General features: G+C 37.2%; 1 protein-coding gene across 6 annotated transcripts in view; it reads right to left on the bottom strand.

Moving 5' to 3' along the window:
• The window catches only part of USP37 (ubiquitin specific peptidase 37), an 82,598-nt gene that overhangs the window by 53,228 nt on the left and 4,722 nt on the right, over window positions 1–24,648 (bottom strand). For 2 of the 6 annotated variants that reach the window (XM_043997025.1, XM_043997024.1), the window contains 11 exons: window positions 23,714–23,809; window positions 19,613–19,725; window positions 18,901–19,118; window positions 14,880–15,051; window positions 13,557–13,657; window positions 11,897–12,078; window positions 10,095–10,172; window positions 6,859–6,956; window positions 6,271–6,355; window positions 3,281–3,442; window positions 2,607–2,738 (listed from right to left, as the gene is read on the bottom strand). In XM_043997025.1, the coding sequence (XP_043852960.1) occupies window positions 2,607–2,738; window positions 3,281–3,442; window positions 6,271–6,355; window positions 6,859–6,956; window positions 10,095–10,172; window positions 11,897–12,078; window positions 13,557–13,657; window positions 14,880–15,051; window positions 18,901–19,056 (1,166 nt within the window). In that variant the 5' untranslated portion in view covers window positions 19,057–19,118; window positions 19,613–19,725; window positions 23,714–23,809. The remainder of the gene's footprint in view (window positions 1–2,606; window positions 2,739–3,280; window positions 3,443–6,270; window positions 6,356–6,858; window positions 6,957–10,094; window positions 10,173–11,896; window positions 12,079–13,556; window positions 13,658–14,879; window positions 15,052–18,900; window positions 19,119–19,612; window positions 19,726–23,713; window positions 23,810–24,648) is intronic. The other 4 variants (XM_043997028.1, XM_043997027.1, XM_043997029.1 and 1 more) reach the window with 3 other exon arrangements.

Here is a 24,648-nt window from a genome sequence, read left to right as displayed (position 1 = left end):
TTTTATTCCCTTATCATTGTTCGTTCATGTTTACCTTTTTATGTTCTCTTCATTTCTGTGTTTGTAATTCAAAGTTTCTGTGCAGTTTCATCAGGAATGCCTTAATCCCTCTGTTTCATTAAAAGGTTCATGTTTTCTTCTGTGGCATTATTATACTCAGGTTTACTGAGTAAGTTATGGGCTTCAAGCCCATATCTTCTGCCTTCCAAGTTCTCCACTCCTTTAATGTGGTGGCTGCTAAATCATGTGTGATCCTGTCACTCCTTGCTACTTAATTCTTTTTTTCTGGCAGCTTGCAATATTTTTTTTGAAGCTTAGGATTTTTGGCAATGAAGTTCCTGGGAGTTTTCATTTGGGGATTTCTTTCAGGAGATGATGTTGGCTTCTTTCTATTTCTACTTTGCCCTCTGGTTCTAAGAGATGTAAGCAGGTTTCTTTTGAGATTTTTTTTTTTGTAATATTGTTTTAGGTTTTTTTCATCTTGGCATTCAGATATTCTAAAGAGACTAGTTTTTTTCTCCTCAATCTGTTTCCCAGGTCATTTTTTTTTTTTTTGCTATAAGATACCTTATCTTTTCTTCAGTTTTTTTTTTAGTCTTGATTTTGTTATTATATTTCTTGTTGACTCAATCATCTTTTAATTGGTCCATTCGAATTTTTAGGGAATCTGTTACTTGGGTAAGGTTTTTTTTTTTCCTTTTGTGTCAAGCTGTTAATTTCCTTTTCAATTCTTTCTTGAACAGCTCTCATTTCTTTTACAAAATTTCCTCAAATATTCTCATTTTATTTATAAAAGCATTTTAAACTTTTTCTCAAATCTCTTCCTTCATTTCTTCTAGGAATTCTAATTGAGTTTTATGCTTAAGCTGTGTTTTTCTCTGAGGCAATGCTTATAGATGTTTTGGAGTTATTTTCTTCTGTGTTTGTATCTTGACCATTCCTGCCACCACAATAGCTCATTATGGTGGGATTCTTTTTTTGCATGCCCATTTTTCCAGGGAATTGATGTTAGGGCTGGATTCTGCAGCATTTCTGAAGGGAAGGTCTAGGCTGGTCCTGTTGCTGCTTTCTTGGAATATTAAGGTACTCAGAGGCAAACTTTCAGTGCTCCCAAGTGGTCTGATCAGGGGCAAAGTCTGATTGCTGCCCCGCCCCCCCACCTGAGTTATGGAGTTCCTGACCTGGGTTAGGGTCTGAGCAAGAGTAAAGTTCTGCTAGACTCTACTTCATCAGCCAGCTAGAAAGCTCTGTTTGTTCAAAGTAGCAAAACCATAAGCTTCCTTATGGTGTTGGATTCCTGCTCTGTTCCTCTGTAAGTGGGGCTAGATGTTGAAGTGAGACCCAGCATTACACCTGCTGTTCCTGGCTTCTGAACTTCTTTTCTCTGAACACTGCCCAAGGCCTCCTTATCCAGAAAAGCCACTACGTTGTGCAAGTCCCCATTTGATTCCTTCCTGGATCTCTGACCCAAATTGTGTAGTGGGCAACGAAGTTAGCAGGAGGCACTTGTCCTCATTCCAGTATCCCAGTGTGCGTGTGGGACCTCTTCTTACCTGGTGCAGAGCATCTCCTGGATGCTGGAGTGCTCTGTGCAGTGGACTTCTTTCTAAACCCCATCTTCTGTGTCTACAGACAGCCAGGCTGGACAAAGGACATGCTGGGACTTTTTCTGGATTTTCCCATGAGGTCTCAGTCTAGTGCATTTTCTAGATTTATTTCAAGTTCCTATAGAAGAGCTCAATGTGTTGCTTCCTAGCTCTCTGCCATCATGGCTCCACTTTCTGACTTGATCTTCTCTGGATTCCACCTCCCTCTCACTGGCTGAATTCAGTTAGCTTATATTTGAAAATGAATGTCAAAGGTGCTGGCTAATTACCTCAGAAAATCTTCTATTATTAAGCTAAGTTACAAAGTTCTCTAATAGGGAATTACTTGTTAAAAAAGATTTTCAAATTAAAGTAAAATAAACCATAGTGAAAAGAAAATGTTCTTAAGTTGGGTGAAAATGGCCATTCCCTATGTAAATTCTTGCAATTTTTTAACAAAAGAACAGAAAAATTTTGCCTATCAGACATTCTTAAAGTCACACATGAAGCCTCTGAGAAATATCAAATATATGTTTCTCAACCACAAGGTTCTCTGCCCCCCATTCCTCCCCAAAAAACCTATTAGCATGCAAGAGAAAAAAATATACAGAAAGGATAGAAAACACAGCAGTACTTTTAAAATAGAGTAATGGGGGGCAGTTAGGTGGCGCAGTAGATAGAGCACTGGTCCTGGATTCAGGAGGACCTGAGTTCAAATTCAGTCTCAGACACTTAACACTTACCAGCTGTGTGACCCTGGGCAAGTCACTTAACCCCAATTGCCCCCCCCACCCCACCCCCCCCCCCACAAAAATAGAGTAACGATATTTTACTTAAGAATAATAGTTACCTGGGGCAGCTAGGTGGCACAGTGGATAGAGCACCGGCCCTGGATTCAGGAGGACCTAAGTTCAAATCCGGCCTCAGACACTTAACACTTACTAGCTGTGTGACCTTGGGCAAGTCACTTAACCCCAATTGCCTCACCAAAAAAAAAAAAAAAAAAAGAATAATAGTTACCTGATAAGTGCATTAAGTGGTACTTTTTTCCATGGGATACCTTGCTTAAGCAAATCATTAGCAAATGACTGAAGTGAAAACAGGGACTGTAAAATGGCATTCATATAGCAAGTATTTCCCAAATTTGAAAAGCTGAAAAATAAGAGATAGAAATATTACTTGAAAACTGTGCAAGGGCTCATGCTGAAATACTACTACAAATACATTGAAAACTCAGTTGAGTTTTCCTTCCAAATTTTGTAGACCCAGGAATTGAGAGGTGGCTCTCTCCTAACACTGTGAATAGAACACTGGACTCTAGTCAGAAGATCAAGAGTTTCAAAACTTTCTCAGCTATGAGTTTAGGCAAATTCCAACTTCTCAGATTTTTTCTCTTACTCTTTAGAGGGTTGTTGCAAGGAAAAAAACTTGCATATTCAAAGAATGAACCCAGTGGCAGCAGCAGGTGAAAGTTAATAAGCTTTGGCCACTGTGGCCAAGAAATTAAGATAGGCAGTACAAAGGAAAGTCAACATTACTCTTACAGATTTTGTGGGTAGTATCTAAGTGTTTAAAGCTTTCACTAAAATACATATAATTTTCCCCCAAACTGTATTCTTTCCTTATGCTAATAATCACATATTTTCTTCAGCTGATTCACTAAAGAATAGGAAAAGAGAAAATTCTTCACCTACCCTTGTAACTGTTGCTGTGAGTGAGTCGAAAGAGGGACTCTCGGCTTATTCCATCCAGTATAATCCTGGTTAGACCTTAGTTTTTTTACAGAGAGAGGGGCTGGCTGAGAAAGGAACCCCAAACTCCTTTTGGCAGAGGGAGTCTGGCCTGAAACACTAGTCCTAAAGAAAAGCATAAACAACAAACAGACCCAGTTGCTTTTTTCCCAAGCAATTTTTGCAAGGTCAAGGATTAGTTGTTTTTTTTTTTGTTTTTTTTTTTAGGCAACGGGGATTAAGTGACTTGCCCAGGGTCACACAGCTAGTAAATGTCAAGTGTCTGAGGCTGGATTTGAACTCAGGTACTCCTGAGTCCAGGGCCGGTGCTTTAACCACTGCGCCATCTAGCTGCCCCCAGTTTTTTTTTTAAAAACAACAGCAAAATTGGGGGAAGCTAAGTGGCACAGAGGATAAAGGATTCAAGAGGACCTGAGTTCAAATCTGGCCTCAGACACTTGACACTTACTAGCTGTATGACCCCGGGCAAGTCACTTAACCCTCAATGCCCTGTAATAAATAAATAATTAAACAAAACAAAGCAAACACACATACAGAAAAATAACCCTCAAAATTGCCTAAAATGAGACATTTTCACAGAAATCCTAGTCACCTAACAAAGTTCCATCAATTAGGATAGATCAGTCAGTTGATGAACAAGAGAGGTGAAGTACATGAAGTAATACCTCAACTGGACCATTTTATATGACCAAGAAATTGAACAGACTAGCAGGTTCATGGAAAAACACCACTTGGAATGCATTCTAATAAAATATAGCCGATTCACCAAATAAAACATCTTTTGTTATAGCAAAAAATACTTCAGGAAAGCGCAACTGGTTTGCCAAATATAAACACAAAACTATTCTTAAATGGTTTCTAGGTGAGACTTGTGAATTGAGTGATTGTACTTTACAACTTATGAAATAAAAATGTTGATCTGATACTAAACATTTAAGTTTTAGAAATTTCCAAAGCAATAGAAAACTGCCTAAACCACTAATATTATTGATGATAATGCTCAGGAACTTAGAGTATTTTCACATGTATATGAGTATATAGAGTATTTTCACATGTTAATTCTGTTTCAAATGCTTCTCAAGTAATCATTCCTTCTTGTCATTTCACACACATACCTGATTTTCCTATGATTTCATCAAGAATTTTCAGTATTGTAATCAGATTTTTTCAAAATGTGGCTCAAAATTGTAACTCAAGTCAACTCGACTTTGAAGGGATAGTCTTTTTGTATTAAGTAAGATGGAGTTTCAAGGCATCATGGCACAGGGGGAAAAGCACTATCATGGTGTCAGGAGAACTGAGTTATAATCCCAGTTCTGTCCCTAACTACAGTTATGTGGCTTTGTAAAAAATCATCACTCCTCTCTGAGCCTCAGATTCCTCTTTTGTAAAATGAAAGGTGTACTAGCTGGTCTCTAAGGTAATTTCCAACAACAAAAATTCTGAATCTATGATTATCAATTTCATTATTTTAAGAAATTATTGGGGCAGCTAGATGGCGCAGTGGATAGAGCACCGGCCCTGGAGTCAGGAGTACCTGAGTTCAAATCTGACCTCAGACACTTAACACTTACTAGCTGTGTGACCCTGGGCAAGTCACTTAACCCCAATTGCCTGACTAAAAAAAAAAATTATTGAAATATATTGAAACATATCTCTGATAAAGGCATCATTTCTCAATTATATAGAGAACTGAGTCAAATTTATAAAAATACAAATCATTCCCCAATTGATAAATGGTCAAAGGATATAAACAGGCAGTTATCAAAAGAAATCAAAGATAACTATAATCATATGAAAAAATGCTCTAGATCACTATTGATCAGAAAAATGCAAATTAAAACAACTCTGAGGTATCACCTCAGACCAATCAGAGTGACAAATATAACAAAAATGGAAACTATTGGATGTTGGAGGAGATGTGGGAAAGCTGGGACGCTAAATCCATTTTTGGTGGAGTTTTGCATACTTTTTTTTTTTTAGTGAGGCAATTGGGGTTAAGTGACTTGCCCAGGGTCACACAGCTAGTAAGTGTTAAGTGTCTGAGGCCGGATTTGAACTCAAGTACTCCTGACTCCAGGGCCGGTGCTCTAACCACTGCGCCATCCAGCTGCCCCTTTGGTGGAGTTTTGAAAAGATCCAACCACTCTGGAGAGAAATTTAGAACTCTGCTCAAAGGGCTATAGCAATACCACTGCTAGGTTTATATCCCAAAGACATCCCCAAAAGAGAAAAAGACCTATTTGTACAAAAATATTTATAATAGCTCTTTTTGTGGTGGCTAAGAATTGGAAATCAAAGGAATGCCCATCAATTGGGGAATGCCTTAACAAGCTATAGTATATAATGGTGAAGGAATATTATTGTGCTATAAGAAATGACAAGCAGGATGATTTCAGAAAGGCCTGGAAAGACTTGTATGAACTGATGTATAGTGAAGTAAGCAGAACCAAGAGAACGTTGTGCATAGAGACAGCAATATTGTTTGATGAAGAATTGTGAATGACAACTGTATTCAACAATACAATGATCCAAGACAAACCCAAAGGACTATTGATGAAACATAATATCCACCTCGAAAGAAAGAACTGATATTGATGGAACACAGACTGAAACATGCTATTTTTCACTTTCATTCATGTTTTCTTGTACAAAATGACTAATGTGGTAATGTTTTACATAATTGTACTTGTATAACCCATGTCTGCTTACTGCCTCAGCGAGGGGAGGAGGAGGGGAGGGATAAAAATTGGAACTCAAAACTATAAATAAAAACGTTTATCACTTAAAAAACAAACAAAAAGAAATTGTTATGACTGCTTATTTTCACTCAAAATGTATACAATACACAATAAAATCCAAGGCTTATTGTCCTGAATAAACACACAGTTTACAAGTTCTTTGTAGGTCAAACATTAAGAATTATTACATACCTGTCTAGGTTGGAATTTCCAGTAGAGTAATCTTTTGATACTGCTCTGCTACCATAAAAGGATGATGATTGTAGGGGCAAAAGCCCTGTAAACAGGGGGAAAAGAGGGAAAATCAGTTCTGAAATTGCCATTTAATATTGGAAAGATATAAGTTAACATAATTGCTCAAGCAATGTACCTGTCTTAAACAGCAATTGTGTATATGAATATTTCACTAGATGAAACAATGGTAAAGCATGACAAAAGCTGATTAAACTTTTTTTCTTTGGCCTAAGTCTTGAGTAGCTAAAAAACAAACAAAAAAGCCTACAATAACAAAGTTGATTTCAAGATAGTTTTCAATTATCACAATAATGGGCATTGGAGAAAATGTGAATAACTGAAAGTCATAAAGGATCCATAAATTTAATGAGTGAGTAGCATTAATTTCTTTCCTAGCCAACTTTTTAATTTAATGGTACAACTTGTAAGGGTTAAAACTAACGGGCACACATTAGACACTTAATGAAACTAATGTTTATTGAACTAAAATGACATTAATAGATTGGTGTTTTCAAAAATACTTTATATTATCTAAAGACTACTTACCTGATGTTCTAGTCTCCTCTGCCTGTTTCAAGCTGAGCTGTTTCTCTCTGCTGCTGTTTAAATACTTCCTTGAAGGATCTGTCATAGCTTTATTGTTCCTAGGCATAAGAAGTTTACACCAAATATTACTGGCATGCAAAGATTCGTTCATCTTTTTAAGTATTTGATGAGGATGGGATATTGTAAAGGAGGAAGTTTCTGAGATCAACTAGACTAACTCCCTTACCTTGCACATGGAGATACTGAGGCTGGGCAGTAACCTGTTGGTCCATACAAGTGACCCAAATGAGAATGATTAAAATAACCCCTTTCCTTAACATATCAAAAGTAAATACAATATAATATCAATATTGTAATAAATGAACACTTCCGAAAGATTTAAGAATTTTGATAGATGCAACAATCAACCATGATTCCAGATGATCCAATGATGTCATGACAGGGACTGATGGACTGAAGGCAAGATGAGAAATTTCTGAAAATAACCAGTGTGGGAGTTTGTTTTGCTCTACTATGGTTATTTGATAGAAAGGTTTCTATATCTTTTTTTTCAGAAGTAGGGAGAAAAAAAATGCTTGATAATTAAAAAATTTTAAATAAGTCAAAAAAATAAAAGAACCATTTGTTTTTGGCTTATGATATAACAAATAGTGTTGCTGGAATATTTTTATATAGATAAGCCTTTTTTCATATCAATAGCCCTATAATGGGACTACTGGATCTAACAAAATATTTTTTGCAACTCTTATTTATAATTCCATACTGCTTTACAAAAAATTTGGACTAATCCACTATCCTATCAGCTATACTTTTTTTTTTTAATGACAGCTATAAGCCAGCATCTTTTGTTATCTTAGTTCACCTGAGAAGAATCAGGTAGAACCTAAGTTGTTTTAACTTTCATTTCTCTGAGCATTTTTCCACGTGATTGGTGACAGTTCTTTCAAGACTTGCCAGTTCATGAAGCTTGGTTCTTAAGGACTGATGATGAAACACACTTTCCTCTTCTGGGTCAAGAGGCGGGGAACTATAGGTACAGAATGTTAGAATTGCTGTGGTAATTCGTTCTGCTTGTTTTTCTTTATTACAAGAGAAGGTTCTGAGGTTCAAATCTAGCCTCAGACGCTTAACACTTACTAGCTGTGTGACCCTGGGCAATTCACTTAACCCCAATTGCCTCACCCAAAAAAAAAAAAAAAGAAAGAAAAAAAAGAAGAGAAGGTTCTATGTGGGGGTGGCAATAAGTTATTGGAACCTTTATTGTGTGAGACCCTTCTTTCCATCTTTGATTCCCTTAGGGCAATTGCCTCAGTGGGCTCTAAGAATCAAAAGGTATGCACATTTTAGTCACTTTGTAAGCATAATTTCAAATTGTTTTCCAGAATGACTGGACCAATTTACAACTGTATTAACAATGTATTAGTGAGCCTGTCTTTCTATAAGCCCTTCAAGATTTACTATTTCCATCTTTTGTCATCACTGCTAAATTGCTGAATGGCCACTAGGTGGCACAATAGAAAGAGTGCCGGGACTGTGGTCAGGAAGCATCATCTTCCTCAGTTCAAATTAGGCTTCAGACACTTACTAGCTGTGTGACCCTGAACAAGTCACTCAACTCTGTCTCCGTTTATTCATCTGTCAAATGAGCTGGAGAAGGAAATGGCAAACCACTTCAATATCTTTGCCAAGAAAACCCCAAATGGGATCTCAAAGAGCCAGACACAACAAAAAAGAGTAACAACAAGGTTCCCATTTAAGATACCTTTTTTCTATTCTTATCAGCACCACCTTAGTATAGTCCCCTCATCACCTCCACCTCAGACCTGGATCATGTCAGTAGTCTAATTGGTCTCCCTCCCCAACGATGGCCCATCCTACCCACTGTTGTCAAAATTACTTTCCTTAAGTATAGTTCTGACCATGACACTTCCCTATTTAGCCAACTTCAGTGACTCCTTATTGTCTCTAGAATAAAATATGAATCCCTGTTTGGTTTGTAAAACCCTTTGCACTGACCAACCTATCTTTCCAGTCTCATCAGACATAATTCCTCCTCCTGTCCTCTGATCCAGCCAAATTGGCCTTCTGTCTCTTCCAGACCCACAGTATTCCATCTCCTGTGCCCAGAATTCACCACCTCTTTACTTCTGACATAATTTTCCCTCTTCCTTGGAGATGCTACTCAAGCCCCATGGAGCTTTTCCTGATCCCTTCCCGCTCACCCCCCCAAAATGACATTAATGTCCCTCTGACATTACTTTTTATTTATTCTCTTTATTCTGTATGCATTGTTTCCCCTATTAGAATGTGTTTGTTTTGTTTTGTTTTGGGGAGTTAAGTGACTCACCCAGGGTCACACAGCTGGTAAGTGTCAAGTGTCTGAGGCTGGATTTGAACTCAGGTGCTCCTGACTCCAGGGTCAGTGTGCCACCTAGCTACCCCTCCCCATTAGAACATAAAGGTTGGGTTGTTGTTTTTTTAAATAGGGACTGTTTTTGCTTTGTACTTTTATCCCCAGTGCTTAATGCTTAAGGATGGATACCATTTGTTCAAGTTTATGAAATTCTGCCTAAAATCTCCATATGCTATATGAACCCAATTTAATAAATGGCAACAATTTTCATAGAGGTTAAATGATAATATTCCATCCTCCAATCTCCCTTTTCCTCTTTTCATAATAATTCCAGGGGCAGCTAGGTGGTGTAGTGGATAGAGCACTGGCCCTGGATTCAGGAGGACCTGAGTTCAAATCCAGCCTCAGACACTTGACACTTACTAGCTGTGTGACCCTGGGCAAGTCACTTAACCCTCATTGCCCTGCCAAAAAACAAAACAAAACTGTGCATAATAATTCCAAAAGAACACTACTAAAAATCTGTTCAGAGGTAAGAGCAGTCCAACCCCCTATTTTACAGTTGAGGAAATGGAGGCTTGGCTAGAGGTCCAGTGATTTGATCGAGGTCAACAGAGGAGATCATCAGCAGAGCAGACCCTAGGTTTGAAGCCTGGTACTCCGGTTCCAAATCCAGTGCTCTATCTATTGCATTATACCTGTGCTCTCTCCCCCTCCTGGCACTGGCAAAACAAGAGGGCGGCGGTTGCCACATTGTTCTTTAGATACCACCACCTAATACCTGTTTAGTTCCCTAACCATCTGTACTGTATTCCCCGGGGGATGCAACTACTGGGGTAAGAAACATGAGTGTAACACCACAAAGGCTTTCGTGACGACTTACGATGATGAATCGTTTTCCTTGGGGTAATCTTCATTCATCTCTGACCCTGTTGATAGCATTCTTTTTCTCTTTTCATTCCTACAGGATGTAGAGAACAGTATTCTAAAAACCAAGACACTGCACCATCCATACCCTCAAAACTGTCATTCCTGGTGGCCTCAAGGATAGTTCCTGTGATCACGATGTCTGCCATTTCAGTCTCTTGGAGGTGGAAGGGACCCCAAAGGTCATCTAACTCAGCCCGTACCAGAATCACCTCTAGGCCACTCCAGCTCCTGTTTAGCTGGCCTTTGTCTGAAGCCCTGTAGATCTCTTATAATGGCGCCCCTTGGATTTCTGAACAGCCCTCATGTTAACAAACAGCCATGACTTCTATCCACGGCTCCCAGGTTTGTCCTCTGAGCATCAGTAGAACAAACCTAATCCCTGCTCTACAGGACAATCATTGTAATATCTGAAGACAGCCAAGACATCTCCCTGGTTTTCTCCAAGTGAAAAGTACTTCGTTTTTTCATATGATGTTCATGTGGACTGGTGCCTAGTCTCAGCTTCTTGGCTGCCTTCTCGGAAGACTCTCCAGCTTATTAAGGTCCTCCTAAAAGATGGTAACAAGGTCTGAACAGAACACTCAACAAGTGCTCTATTTAGACCAGACTATAGCATAATCATTAGTTCCCATACCCTGGAAATGAGGTGTATCTTAAAGGAGCCTCTGATCACGTTACCTTTTCTGGTTGCCAAATCATACAACCAATACTGAACTTGCAACAAAACAAAGCTGACACTGATTCATTAGTCATTACTCTCTGGATCCAGTTATTCAACTAGCTTTGAATCTATCTGATTACACTATATTAACCCCTATCTTATTCAGTCCTGTGACAAGGACATCACAGGATTTCGTCAGATGTTTTGTTGAGATCTAGGCAAACTAGGTTTTATATTCCCTAGATCTCCTAATCTAGTGGGGGGAGGGAACAAGGTAGCACGGCATTACCAATTTGCTGTTTCCCTTTCTCGATGCTCATACCTCTAAAAGCTCGCTAGATACTGAAACCAAACTTATTGGTCCGTAGTTTGCAGATTCGACTACATTCCCTTAAGAAACAAAACAAAACAAAACGAGATATTTGCTCTTTTTAAGTCCCAGAGCACTTTTCCCATTCTTCGTGATCTTTCCGGAATCAAAGAATTGGTTTAGCAAACACTCTAATAGCTTATTTCGTAGCCATAGGATATGTAAGGTTCATTCAAGTCTGGTGACTTGAATTCATCTCCGACAGCTATGTACTCTCTCTATAACTTTACTTATCTTGAGTTTCAGCTCTTTACCAAAACACTTTTCTCCTGCCCTTTACAGTCCAAAGATCATCCTTCTTAGCAGAGACGATAAAAAATCAAGTATCTTTGCTTCCTCAATATCACCCTTAAATCCCAAGAAGTTGTCCTAGGCTTTCTTTAATCTTCAGCCTTTTCTCAAAACAGCTTCTAAAGAGCCCCCTTTGTTGTTGACAATACCCAATTCTCTGCTACGTGCACACGTCCTAAACAAACACTGACTAAAATTCTGCTAAGTGAACCAAGGCAAAAACGGCAAACTGCTTACATCTCTAATGTACTACAATAGCTCAATGTCTACACTGAACTTTTTCCTATCTTTCGAGACCCTTCTCCAAACATTAATCTTACCTGAAGATTATGTCAACTTTGGAACAGTTACGGTATTCTTTTAGAACAGAATGAAACAAATTTGTAAATACATACAGTTGATGACTAATCGTTAATGGAAATAGCCTTCATACCGATTTTCTAATAACCCTGTTCTTAAAGGTGTTGATGAAGTAGAAGTCAGAGAAGTATTTACTCGGGTCCCAGTCATTACACTTCCTGTTGGGGTCTTTGTGGATCCTCTGCCTGGATTACCAAGAACTTTTCGAAACGTAGTATCATCTTTGGATTCCAAACTTGCTTTTTTTGAGGGAGTCTAAAAGAAAAAAAGAAAAGCAATCCATATGAAATAAGTATGCCTCCAAATGGAACTAATAAAATTATATCAAAGATGCTTAAAGTCCAAGTTTGCAATTCTTTTCCTTCAATATGCTTGTAAATTTCTGCATTTCCAGGGCACATATGAGAGATAAAAAGAAAGAATCCTGACACTCACAGACCAAAGCTGACATGGGGAATGTTGTGGATGAAGAGGATAAAGAAGTAGGCTTTGGAAAAAATACATTTGACCAAGAGAATGAAAAAGGAGACCAACAAAGATTAGAGAAAAGAGTGGCACTAGCCAATTTGGTTGACAAAGAATCCAATAATGCCTAAGGCAAGCTTCAAATAGAATTCTGATTTGGAAGAGAAAAAGAAAGGAGACATTCACCAGGGAAAATAGGTGAAGAACACAAGGCACACTGGCAGAAGTAGCACCAGTGATTTGTACAGGAGAAGCCAGAATTGAAATAACCAAAGAAAAACTGACTGGTGTAACCCATAGTAGTTGGGGAAACAACTAGAAGAGATTCTCTTTTCAAGTTCTAAGTATGAGACCTCTCCATGAAGAATAATTTCCTATCTTCTGTGAAAAACTATTCTCAAATTAACTTGTGACTACATGAAGAAAGAGAATAAATTTATCTGATTAATATTCATATCTATATTTAATATTAACAAAGACCACCAAATTTCCAAAAATAGATTAAGTGGCTAAACTATATATAGGAGAGCATATACTACAGTTTTCAATCAATTTCAGGGTATCTTGCTTTCATGGAGGTCACTCATCAAGTCATCTCCACTACCTGGAACACAGGTGGTAGGTAATGGAAAACACCAGAGTAAGCAAAAACTATTTGCAAACCCAAAATAAACTAACGTACTTTCTATTTGTAGGAAAGCCTCTCAGGCCCCCATTCAGAACCTATTTAAACTTTTAATAAGCTCAGTGGTCTGGTTTCTCAGTCCACAGCAGAGTGGTGATGACAAATTAGAAGGGAAGATGGAGGCTGCTAAAGAAAAGCATACTGATGCAGCATCAGCAAGAAGGGAGAGATGATAGTCTGTCAGCTAGAAGAGAGAAAAATATTAAAAACAAAATCATCCAACAATACTCGGCGTAAAGCAGTTTTACATGACTAAATAACTTTGAAAGCAATATCGTATTGAAACAGAGTACAGTAAGGAATAATTACAATGAAGTTTATTAAGAAAATGCTCAATTTATACTCTGCTTATTTAGGTAGTGAAATGTGTGGTAAATTGTTTAAATGTTATGTACACAATGTTTAAAATATAAGTAAATGGATGCCTAGAAGGAGATTTATGATAATAGGGCATTACCTAAATATGTATCTCCTTCAACTACCTTGAAAAAACACTGAGAAATGACAAACCTTCAGTTGTTTTGTTTTTTAACCCTCAGTTGTTAATAATGAGATTTCAGTACTTTAAAACAGTTTAACATACCTGATTTTCTATGTAAGAGAACTGCCTGTTGACTTCCTTCTGTGTAGTCCTGCTCCCGAGAACTCCGCCAAAGCTACCAGACCCCTGGGAAGGTTTCATGGCTAATGACAAAGGCACACCCCCAAATCACTAACTTTTACAAAGAGATGATCACTAGTATTTTTATATATTTGAGTTAAGTAAGAAAGGAAGGAAAAGCAAAGGGAAAAAAGATAGCCAAAATGTTTATTGATAAATACTTTTGATACAAAGTTTTTCGAAATAGGTGCTATATAAATATAATTATATCTTCATCAAAGAAACTCAGGTAAAAACCAGAGAATACACATAAGGAAGATCTTACTGCCCTAAAACCTAATCTTAACTACCCACTTGAGGAACCAGAATCTAGACAGTAATTTCAGTTAAGAAGAGGTAGCACAGTGTGGTGGACAGAACACTGAACTTCTCTTTCCTCCTCTCCCCACTTAACAAGACACAGCCTCCTGCCTAGGGTGCAGAAGTCAAGATAATACTATGGGCATACCTCACCTAACTGAAAGCACACTCTCAGGCAAAATGAAGTTATAGAAAGGGCACTTTACTCCAGAAGAATCTGTAATGAAATCAGCAATCAGCTGAAAAGTAACAGTGTACATTTGTGTTAGTATTTGAATCCAAGTATGTTATAACTTAAATATGCTTGTGAGTTAGTATTGGAACCTTTCCACAATTTATGACACTGTTTCTGTGGGAAAAGATTACAGCAACTTAAACAAGCAACTTTAAAAAAAGAACTTGTAAAACACAATGGATATATATAAGTAGGGGGAATTCTTATGTTTCTTTAGAAATGAAGGAGTTCCTGGGGGCAGCTAGGTGGCACAGTGGATAAAGCACTGGCCCTGGATTCAGGAGGACCTGAGTTCAAAATCCAGCTTCAGACATGACACTTACTAGGTGTGTGACCGTGGGCAAGTCACTTAACCCTCACTGCCCTGCACCCCTCCCCCCCACCCCCCCCAAAATGAAGAGTTCCCTTTTTATATCTTTTTTTGGGTGAGGCCATTTTCCAATCAACTATTTTTTGTCTTCTAAGCTGTAACAGCATCAATGTCAATCCATGTATCAAGTAAGACACCTTTTAGTGGAAATCCTTGATTACCACAACACTTATTTTGCATTTTAGGAGAAACAATGTCTCAGTTGGATCTCTTGACCTACACTGTTTTTTTACTGTTAGATGACCCAACATCAGTACATTTTCCCCACATTTAATTTTTCCTCCCATTCAACTAATTTTTACACCAACCAGCCCCACAGTTTGGGATAATTAGTGCTTACCTGTATGGAGTCTATTTTGATGGACTGCATCCAGAAACAGCCTCATTTCATCTGCATCCTTACATGGGACTTTGTCAATGGACAAATAGCTGTTATCCTGCAGTGTAAGAATCAGGCGACTTTGTTTTGCTCCATTAGGTCGAAGAACCACATTCTTTATATTGTGACTTAGCTGAATGGGGAAGGGAAATGATCTTATTATCATCAATTTGAAACTGTCAATGAAGAATCAGTCAAAAAATACTATCTTCATAACCATTTCCTCCTTTCACCACTGTAAACCTAGTATCCCCTATTATAAAGAAGATTTTATTCTCCATTTCCTCTTGCAATAAAACCAATACTTTTTGGGAAAGTAATAATACTACAATTATGAAGATGGTAACAAGAACTTCTTTAAAAACATTCTATACTGTTACCAAATCTAAGTTACTGTTAAGGTTAGTAGCTCCTTGCTTTCAGAAACATGGACAATTTAACAAAACTGAATGAAAACTAGTGTATTGACTATTCAAGATCCGATGGAATAACAGTGTCATTATCTGCCAGTCATTAATCCATAAATACCTACAGAGAGGTAGAAAAGGCAACAATACAGGCATCTCCCAAAGAATACATCTGGTTATGCTAATTTTTTCAAACAAAAGATTTTAAATAGCAAGTCTTCATCAGAAACTGCATAAAAGGACACCTTTTTTCTACTAAACTATGATGTCCACAAATTTCCAATCCCTGCCCCAAAAGCCTCCCAACTTTTATGAATATGCAAAAGGGTGTCATTTTTATTGCCTAACTTGACCGTGGAAAGACAGCATGGTGCAGTGCATAGAAAACTGGCCTCAAAACCAGGAAGAGCTGCGTCCAAGCCCCATCTCTGATATGTACCGTTTGTGTAACTCTGGGCAAGATAACCAGCTTTTCAGTGTTCTAGGTTGTTCTCCAAGACTATGTGTATGCCCTAGCAGAGGGAGCTTCTTCACCTTAGAGTTCCCTCTACCTTATCAAGTTATAGGTCCAGTCCCTAGGCAAAACCTTAAATTGTCCCTCACAATGAATGTTAAATAACCCAGCTTCTATTGGGTTCTTCCCTTAACTCTTGATCACAGGTAAGACTCCAACGCATTCTAGAACACATTTTTAGAACTCAATTTATTTTTCCTCAATAAAAACAAGCCTTGTGGCTCTGAAATTGATTGTTAGATGATCTTCAAAAAAAAAAAAGAATAGTAACTTTTGTTCCCTCTTAGCTACTTCTACAGGATAAGGTTAATTCCTTCCACAGTTTCAAGTGTCCAAGCCTGAACTTCTCCCCACCTTGAGTCCCACAAATGTTCATTCAATATTTCCTTCTGCTTACAATATGAAGATAATAACTCCCTGTGCCACTTAATTTTGTGCATAGAGTTATTACAGAAAAAATAAAAGATAATCTCATTTTTTAAAAAGTGTGATCCAACTGGCTTTTGTCAATTTTTAGATAAGCACTCATTTCTTAAGATACTCCTATTTACCTCAAATTTAATTTTTTTTTAAAAACTTCAGAATAAGTCCAAACTTATGACCCTAATAAGAATATATTTGCTATATACAAAGCAACTTGATTTAGAAAAATAATTACAAATTGGAAGTATTAAGAGTTGGCCTGAGATTTCAGGAAAACCTGGAAAGATTAAGTGGACTGATTCTGAATGAAGTGAGCAGAAACAAGAGAACATTGTACACCGTAACAGCAACATTGTGTGATGATCAACTGTGATAGCCTTGGTTCTTTTCAGCAGTGCAATGATCCAAGACAATTCCAAAGAACTCATGATAGAAAATGTTCTCAACATCCAGAAAAGAACTGTGGATTCTGAATGCAGATTGAACTATACTGTTTCTACTTTTTTGGGAGGTTTTCCCCCTTGTGTTCTGATTCTTCTTTCACAGCATGACTAATGCAGAAATATGTTTAATGTGATTGTACATATATAACCTATATCAGATTGCTTTCTGCCTTGGGCAGGGGGGAGGGAAGGGAAGCAGTGAGAAAAATTTGGAACTAAAAATTTTTTTGAAAACTATCTTTACATGTAACTGGAAAATAATAAAAAACTTTTATGATAAATAAAATAAAATAAAGGCTGTAACAACTGAGTAATAATAATTTTAAAAAGAGTAGGCCTGAGGGCAGCTAGGTGGCGCAGTGGATACAGCACCGGCCCTGGATTCAGGAGGACCTGTGTTCAAGTCTGGCCTCAGACACTTGACACTTAACTAGCTGTGTGACCCTAGGAAAGTCACTTAACCCTCATTGCCCCGCAAAAAAAAAAAAGAGTAGGCCTGGAATTGAAAAGAAAAAACTGTACTCATAACACATTAATCTAATGAATAGCCTGCCACCTCCTTTAAAAAATATTATGAGGTCTTTTGCATGAACACAAGCAAAGAAACTAACAATCTGATTCTCTCAGAAACCATAATATTAAAAGACCATATATGTATATATTAGAGTTCTCCTGATGTACAGAACAAAATTGTCGGAAGCCTAAATAACTTCTCAGCAAGTCACTTCTAGACTTGTTCTTTCACTGGGATAGGAAATAACTGAGGCTACAGCCTCAATTGAGATCAAGTTCCTAGGGACCAAGGTCAAAGAATTAAATCTTCCCACAAAGTGCCAGTTTACATGGAAGGCAGACACAAATCTATAGATTTGTCTTGTTGTGAGATGTTCAATGCACTGTGTATGGAAGTATCAGCTAGTGTTAATTCCCTTTCTTGTGTTACCAACAACTCCTTCACCCATCACTTTATGACTTAATGTTAGAGGACTTATGTTAGTTCAAGGATACTTTTCAAACCCTTAAGCAAAGGCAGGTTATTTTTAGGAAGACAGTACTTTTGTCTAAATATGATCAAAAGAATTTTGCGTTGAGCTCTTTAACATAAAGCTGTATTACCCTCTCCCATACCCCCTATACACATACAAGGGTGGCCCTCTACCCAAAACATCATATTCACATACTTATACATGGAATGAAGCCTGTACTTCTGCATGGTATGAACATGGTGCTATATACTGAGAATAAATCACTTAAGTATGAAAATTTCTACATGTAACATGATTATAAAATTAACTCACCCAGATTAGCCCCTCTTTGACACACAAAGCTTAACACCACAAAACTACAAACACACATGCAATGAATTTCTACAACATGTTAGAAAGTATGCATATATTTTTTTTAATTACAAACAGAGGGGCAGCTAGGTAGCGCAGTGGATAGAGCACCGGCCCTGGAGTCAGGAGTACCTGGGTTCAAATCCGGCCTCAGATACTTAACACTTACTAGATGTGTGACCCTGGGCAAGTCACTTAACCCCAATTGCCTCACTAAAAAAAAAAAAAAATACAAGTAGAGGGGCAGCTAGGTGGCGCAGTGGATAGAGCACCAGCCCTGGAGTCAGGAGTACCTGAGTTAAGATCTGGCCTCAGACACTTAACGCTTACTAGCTGTGTGACCCTGGGCAAGTCACTTAACCTCCACTGCCTCACTTAAAAAAAAAAATTACAAGTAGAAATGGTAACCTTTACAGGTGAAATATACTGCCTTTAGCAGAACTGTTTTTAAAAAGGATTTTGTGTGTGTGTGTGTGTGTGTGTGTGTGTGTGTGTGTGTGTGTGTGTGTGTTTAATGACTAAGCCTAAAATGTCTTGGTATCCATCACATATTTTAAAAACAAAGAAAAAGTACTAACTTAAAAAAAAAAACACACACCCCAGAAAATAGCCTGGATATTGACTTCAAGCACCATTTTCCCCTTAAATAATGGTACCTTCTGTCTGCTTTTGCAGGCCACCCAACAATGCTCTTGAATAATTTACAATGTATTTATACAAAAGGATTAGTGTACTGGAAATAAGAAACAAGAACAAATAGTCTAGCAAGGGAGTTGACATGAAACTTAACTCTGGCATAGAACTACTATTCACTAAAGGACACTAATTAATCTACTCCAAACACAAAATGGGGAATACCTGAAATGTCCTTGGAATTCCTCCAGCATTATAGTGAACCACTAGGCTGACTTTATTTTCTTTTTCCACAATTTCAAAGGATCCTTCTTTCCACTTTGTAATTCCTGTCTGAATGCTCCGTACTCGGATAGGACCATGTATCTTCAAAGGAGTCATACTTTTTAAAAATAAATTGCTTCTACCCAAATTAAAAAGAAAACCACTTCACCTGAAAGGTTCTGAGGAAGAAAAATAGAACAAAGCAAAAATTATAATTTATCATGGATAAATTATGTATCAGTTAATAGATTTACCTATTTGACAATAATCATCTCAGTTGATATATTTTCCCATTCTTACATCATAAATTCTAGTCATTTACACAACAGTTCCCTAAAAGTACCATTAACCCAGCCAAATTTAAAAAAAAATAAAACTGGTTACATATTCACTAGCTTTGTCTTACAAGCCACTCACGTGTCCCCTATATGTTGGTGGTGCCCTGATTAGAATGACAAACCTAAAGAAAGGAAATGTCCAAGTAGGTAATTTGCCCTATACATACCATCTTTCTTTCATTCAGTAAATGCCAATAAAAAAAAAAAAAGCTTACAAAAACGCCATTCTGAAAGGGATATTCTATTACAATTTGGATCAGTCTCTACTTTAACCATTAAAGAGCTGATTCCATTCTTTCTTTATGAACAACAGGTCTTGACTTTCAAACACCTACCAAAAAGAAATAGTGTTTCCACCAATCTGATTCCATTATTTGTCTATTCAGCTGTTTATAACTCCTCTCAAAATAACAATGCATGTCCGCCAAGTGTCATTACTTCCAATAGTCTGCAGTATAAGCAAATATATATATAGGAAGAATAATAAGAAAAAAATTCTAATAATAAAGTTAGTCTAACATCTAGGATTATAGCATATGGGGAAATGAACCCATTATCATTCAACCTTCCCTCCCTCCAAAAAAACCAACCAAAACTTATTAAACATTTATCCATGTGTTGTACCCTGCTACAGATATAGAAATCAAATTACTTGACCTTTTCTAGCTGGTAATGGTGGTTTGGGAACAGGGGATTAAATTTCTAATAAAGTAGAACATTTTCTAGTCATCTATTTTGAATTTTATCATTCAAAGAGATAGCCTTTTAGAAATCTTTAACATATATTCAAATTCTCATTGATGTACTTCTATTTGCTGTAACTGTGGCATATATAAAACTTTTCAAAGTAAATTTTTGAATGTCAACAAGTAAACAGTCAAGCTAATACCAACAATCAAAATATAAAGTTATCCAAAACGTCTAAACAACAAAAAAGCAAGTGATTCAGTTTTTTATTTTAATACATCACTAAAATACTAGCTTTAAAATGGTTTCAGTTGTCAATTCAATCAAAAACAACAAAATTGGTAAACGTTCACCAAAGTAGTCCAAATAAAGTTTCATGTGATGCTAAACGACTAAATATTTCTTCTTTTTTTTTATGATTAATGTGAATCACTCTAGGTAGCAATGTAGTGTAGACAAAAACAGGCATAGGACTGGTTCAGGAAAACTATTAATCCTGCCTCTGCTACTGATTAGCTATGTGCCTTTAAACAAGCCACAGATTTATTTGCAAAAATGAAGCTAATACCGAAACAGCCTACTTATTGGGAGTGGACATCAACTATCTAGAGCAGGGACAATACTGTCCAAGTTTGTGCAGCACAACCGGATTAAAGTAACTGGGAAATATTTAACAAAATTGATAAAAACAGAAAACAAATACTACTTTTCAAAACTAAGTCAATTTGTGACCCTTATGTCTGGTTAGCAGCCCCCATTCCTATTAGAGTTTGAGCCCAATGCTCTAGAGCCATGACATACAAAGGTCTCGGAGTAGGAAATAGCTGCCAATCAAAACCCATGCATTTTTACCCCATGGAATAGGCAGAACTCCCTGGCCCACTGTGTATAAAATAAGATAGAAAAAGCAGTAGAGAATAAACTTTAAAAAGTTATTGACATGTGAGTTATTAGTATACTGATATCATTAAGAGAGCAAGTCAAAGCTGACATCTGACGGAAGAAACAAAAGAACTACCAAGAACAGGCTAGCCCCTTTGACTTTTTTCTTGTTTTCAAGCACAGGAGTCAAGATCTATTTTGTTTAGGAGCAGACAGTTCTCCATGTCTCAGTAATCCCTGAAAGCATTAATACGTTAGAGCACAGCTGAATAACAAGTCTGCAATGACCCTAAGTCGTCGAGAAAAGATTAAATGATGTTGTTAAATCATGTTTAAGAAAGCATGGAACCACGTACTACATTATAGAAAAACTGTCCTTAAATAAGTTTGCACCTTTAAAAGGAGTAAGCTTCAGTTATCTGGAATTTTCATGGGAACACCTCCTTCCAATGACTAGATAAATGAGGCATCCCTGTTCCCTGCCCTACCTAGCATCTAGGGTTATGAGAAGAAAAAATAATGAAACCACTCAAAGAAGTTGAAAAGCATTATACAAAATTATAACTTTTCTGATCATCGTCAGATAACAATGTAACAATGTAATTTTCTGGGCACAGGAAGCTACCACAGAACACCAGAGCCTATCACAATCTTTGTCTTCTTAGTTAAGATGACGTTTTTGCTCAAACTAGTAACTGTCCATATTTCCTATCAGCAATATGTTTGCTACTGTTATTTTCTAAATACACATTACTTCAATGTGTCCTTGAATCACCCCCCACACCCCCATAATTCTCACATATAACTGATTTCATTGAGTGTGCTGACCAAGTATACAAAGGCACATACTGAAATGATAAATGCTCATTACATGGTCAAGTGAGTAGTATGTTCAACAAGTTCCTAAAAAAGGTCCTACTATTGACTACATTGTGTATACCTCATCTTTCAAAGTACAAACCTGGACTCTCTCAAGGTACATGTTGAAATTTCCCACACAGCAAAGATTTGACTTCATTCCTTACTGATGAAAACTCACTAGAACAAAGATCATTTATGAAGTGGCTATATCAGGAAGAACACAAGAAATTTATTGTGTGGTAATGGGGTAAGCTCTTAAAACAAAGATGTTTAGTAAACATCCCCAAAACAATGGTCTAAATAATTTATCGCTATACAATATCAAGTTAGACCACTTGTTATACTTCTCCTACACCTTCCTTTAAACATTTTTAAGGCTTAGGCTCCTGAACTCAATAGGAGAACAAAGAACCATGTTCCCTCAGTGTTTTTCCTAAGGTATTGAGTGACATCAATAGACACTAGAACCTTTTCAACAGAAGGAATAATTTTAAAAAAGGTTCCTTAATAGAGTGTGGAGCTATAAGGATCCAGGTTTACTAAAGTACATGAACAATGACAGGTGAATCTGCCCCTTGCATTCTCTCTAAAGTACTATGTGACTTTTTATAGCCCTCCTGTGAATAGCATCACAGGATTCAGTGAGTTGCCTGGGGCAGTAGACTGCCTAGTCTGAACCCTTCACTTTCCAACTGAGGCCCAGTGGGGTGAAATGACATGTGGAAGAGTTCAAGAATTGAGGGCAGGGGCAGCTAGGTGGTGCAGTGGATAGAGCACCAGCCCTGGAGTCCAAAGGACCTGAGTTCAAATCTGAACTCAGACACTCAACACTTACTAGCTGGGTGACCCTGGGCAAGTCACTTAACCCCAATTGCCTCACAAAAAAAAAAAAAAAAGAATTGAGGGCAGAAAGAGGATTTGAACATTGGTCTCTGAGTTGCAGAGATAGGGTTCATTCTACTGAGTACCACCTTTTTTATTAGTTAACATTTTGCTCCTTCCTATGAATATGTGATAAATTATTTCTATTGATTAACACTTCATTTCCTTAAGGAGAAAAAAAAAAAGAAGGGGAAGTTCAAGAAACTGGCAGGTGAAATTAAACAATATTCATATGAAGGTGACTATCTCTATGGACAGTGCCTATTTGGCCTTTGAAGGAATTACACATTTTTACCCATCCAGCCTCATCCCCCTCAGTAGGGGGCCTGATCCTTCTCAGCATATAACCATGGAGTAGGAGCAGTTACACCTAATGTGACCTTAGAAGATGAGTTTATTTGGATTGTGTAATGCTAATTTTCTTATCATGGCATCGCTACTGCTGATTCATCTTGGAAACTATAAATTAGGCAACTCACTAAGACTGGAAGTTGTAGAGAAAGTGTTAACTTACAGGGGGAGTGAGTTTTCTCATCAAAGAGTTCTCTCTACCAATTAAATCACAGGTTCCATTAATATACTTAACTACTTATTACTCTTTACAGATGTTCCAATAGTTCTTTTTGCCTAAATTTCATCCCATTTTAAAATTACTTTGGACATTCTAAAATGTAGACAAATATATTGGCAAAAATGTTCCTGATCCTTATGTCTTCGAGGGTTCATATTTTATGCTAGGCATAGAAGATATCATTTTGAAGAGGACCCTCTGTTGTATAAAATAGCATGTGAAAATCTAAATAAAGTTCAAAACATGCTAGTTTCTAATACAGCAGTGAAAATGCCGTCAATTTGGGGGCAGCTAGGTGGTGCAGTGAATAAAGCACCAGCCCTGGATTCAGGAGGACCTGAGTTCAAATCTGACCTCAGACACTTGACCCTGGGCAAGTCACTTAACCCTCACTGCCCCACAAAAAAAGAAAAGGTGGGGGGAAAAAAAGAAAAGAAAATGCTGTCAATTCTTGCCCATTTTCAAACATGCAAACATAAACACAATAATGAAAGTGTTACTTACATTTCAGTGATTTTTATTTTTTAATGAAAGCTAATTAATAACAATTCACCTTTATTTTGATGCTTGTGCCATAGGTAAAGAACTCTTCTTGAGGAACTACCCATATTCTGCAGCTATTCCAGTCCTCCCGAAGACATGAACTCAGCTAAAGAAAATACAGGTGTGCTTGCTTTAAGAAAATCCAATATACAAAAATTCAAACAAAAAAAAAGTATGATCATTGGCATAACAAAAGATTATCTTTTGGGTATTTTTAGCAGCAACCCTTCCTCCCCCCAGAGTTCTTAAGTATGATTTCACTAAAAACTGATCAGCAGAAATTTTCAGGAACATTGTGCAAAATGAGGTACATCAGGGATCTAAGTCAAGATGTACTTTGATAATAGACTATGGGTTTATTTGTCCCTGCTACATTTTGAAATTAAGGCTGCAGTAAAGAGACTACATTCTTTGTTGATGTCTTTATAAACATTGCTACATGTTGCCTTTAGTTTAAAAAATAAAAACCAAAAACATCTATACCCACACCTCCCAATACCCCAAAAACATTTTAATGCGCATTGATACAAACTGACAAAAGACATGAAAAAAAAAACCCAAGCTCTGGCAAATGTATGTTTTGGCCCTGAACTTTCACCAAAACTTTGGTATTATACCTTCAACTGCATACTACATTTCCACTTGGATCTCAAACTTCATGTCTTCCTTCCTCCTTTTAATTACACTATTTTTACCCATGGCAGTGCCTTTTTGAGTCAGTATCCTTCAATTTCTATAAGCAGGTGAATCTTCCTTTGAAAAGTCATTTAAATCCTCCCTTTGAAAAAAAAAATCCTCCCTTTGTTTTGTCACTTTTATCATACCTTTAATCTTGCTCAAAAAACCTATTAACTGGTCTCCTTGACTCATATCTTGCCTTACCTCCAATATATCTTGCACACTACCAAAACATCAACTTTTAAAAAGCCCAATTTTCGTGATGGT

The sequence above is a fragment of the Dromiciops gliroides genome, chromosome 3, assembly GCF_019393635.1.
Source record: "Dromiciops gliroides isolate mDroGli1 chromosome 3, mDroGli1.pri, whole genome shotgun sequence".
NCBI lineage: Eukaryota > Metazoa > Chordata > Mammalia > Microbiotheria > Microbiotheriidae > Dromiciops > Dromiciops gliroides.
This window is presented reverse-complemented; position numbering and strand designations above follow the sequence as displayed.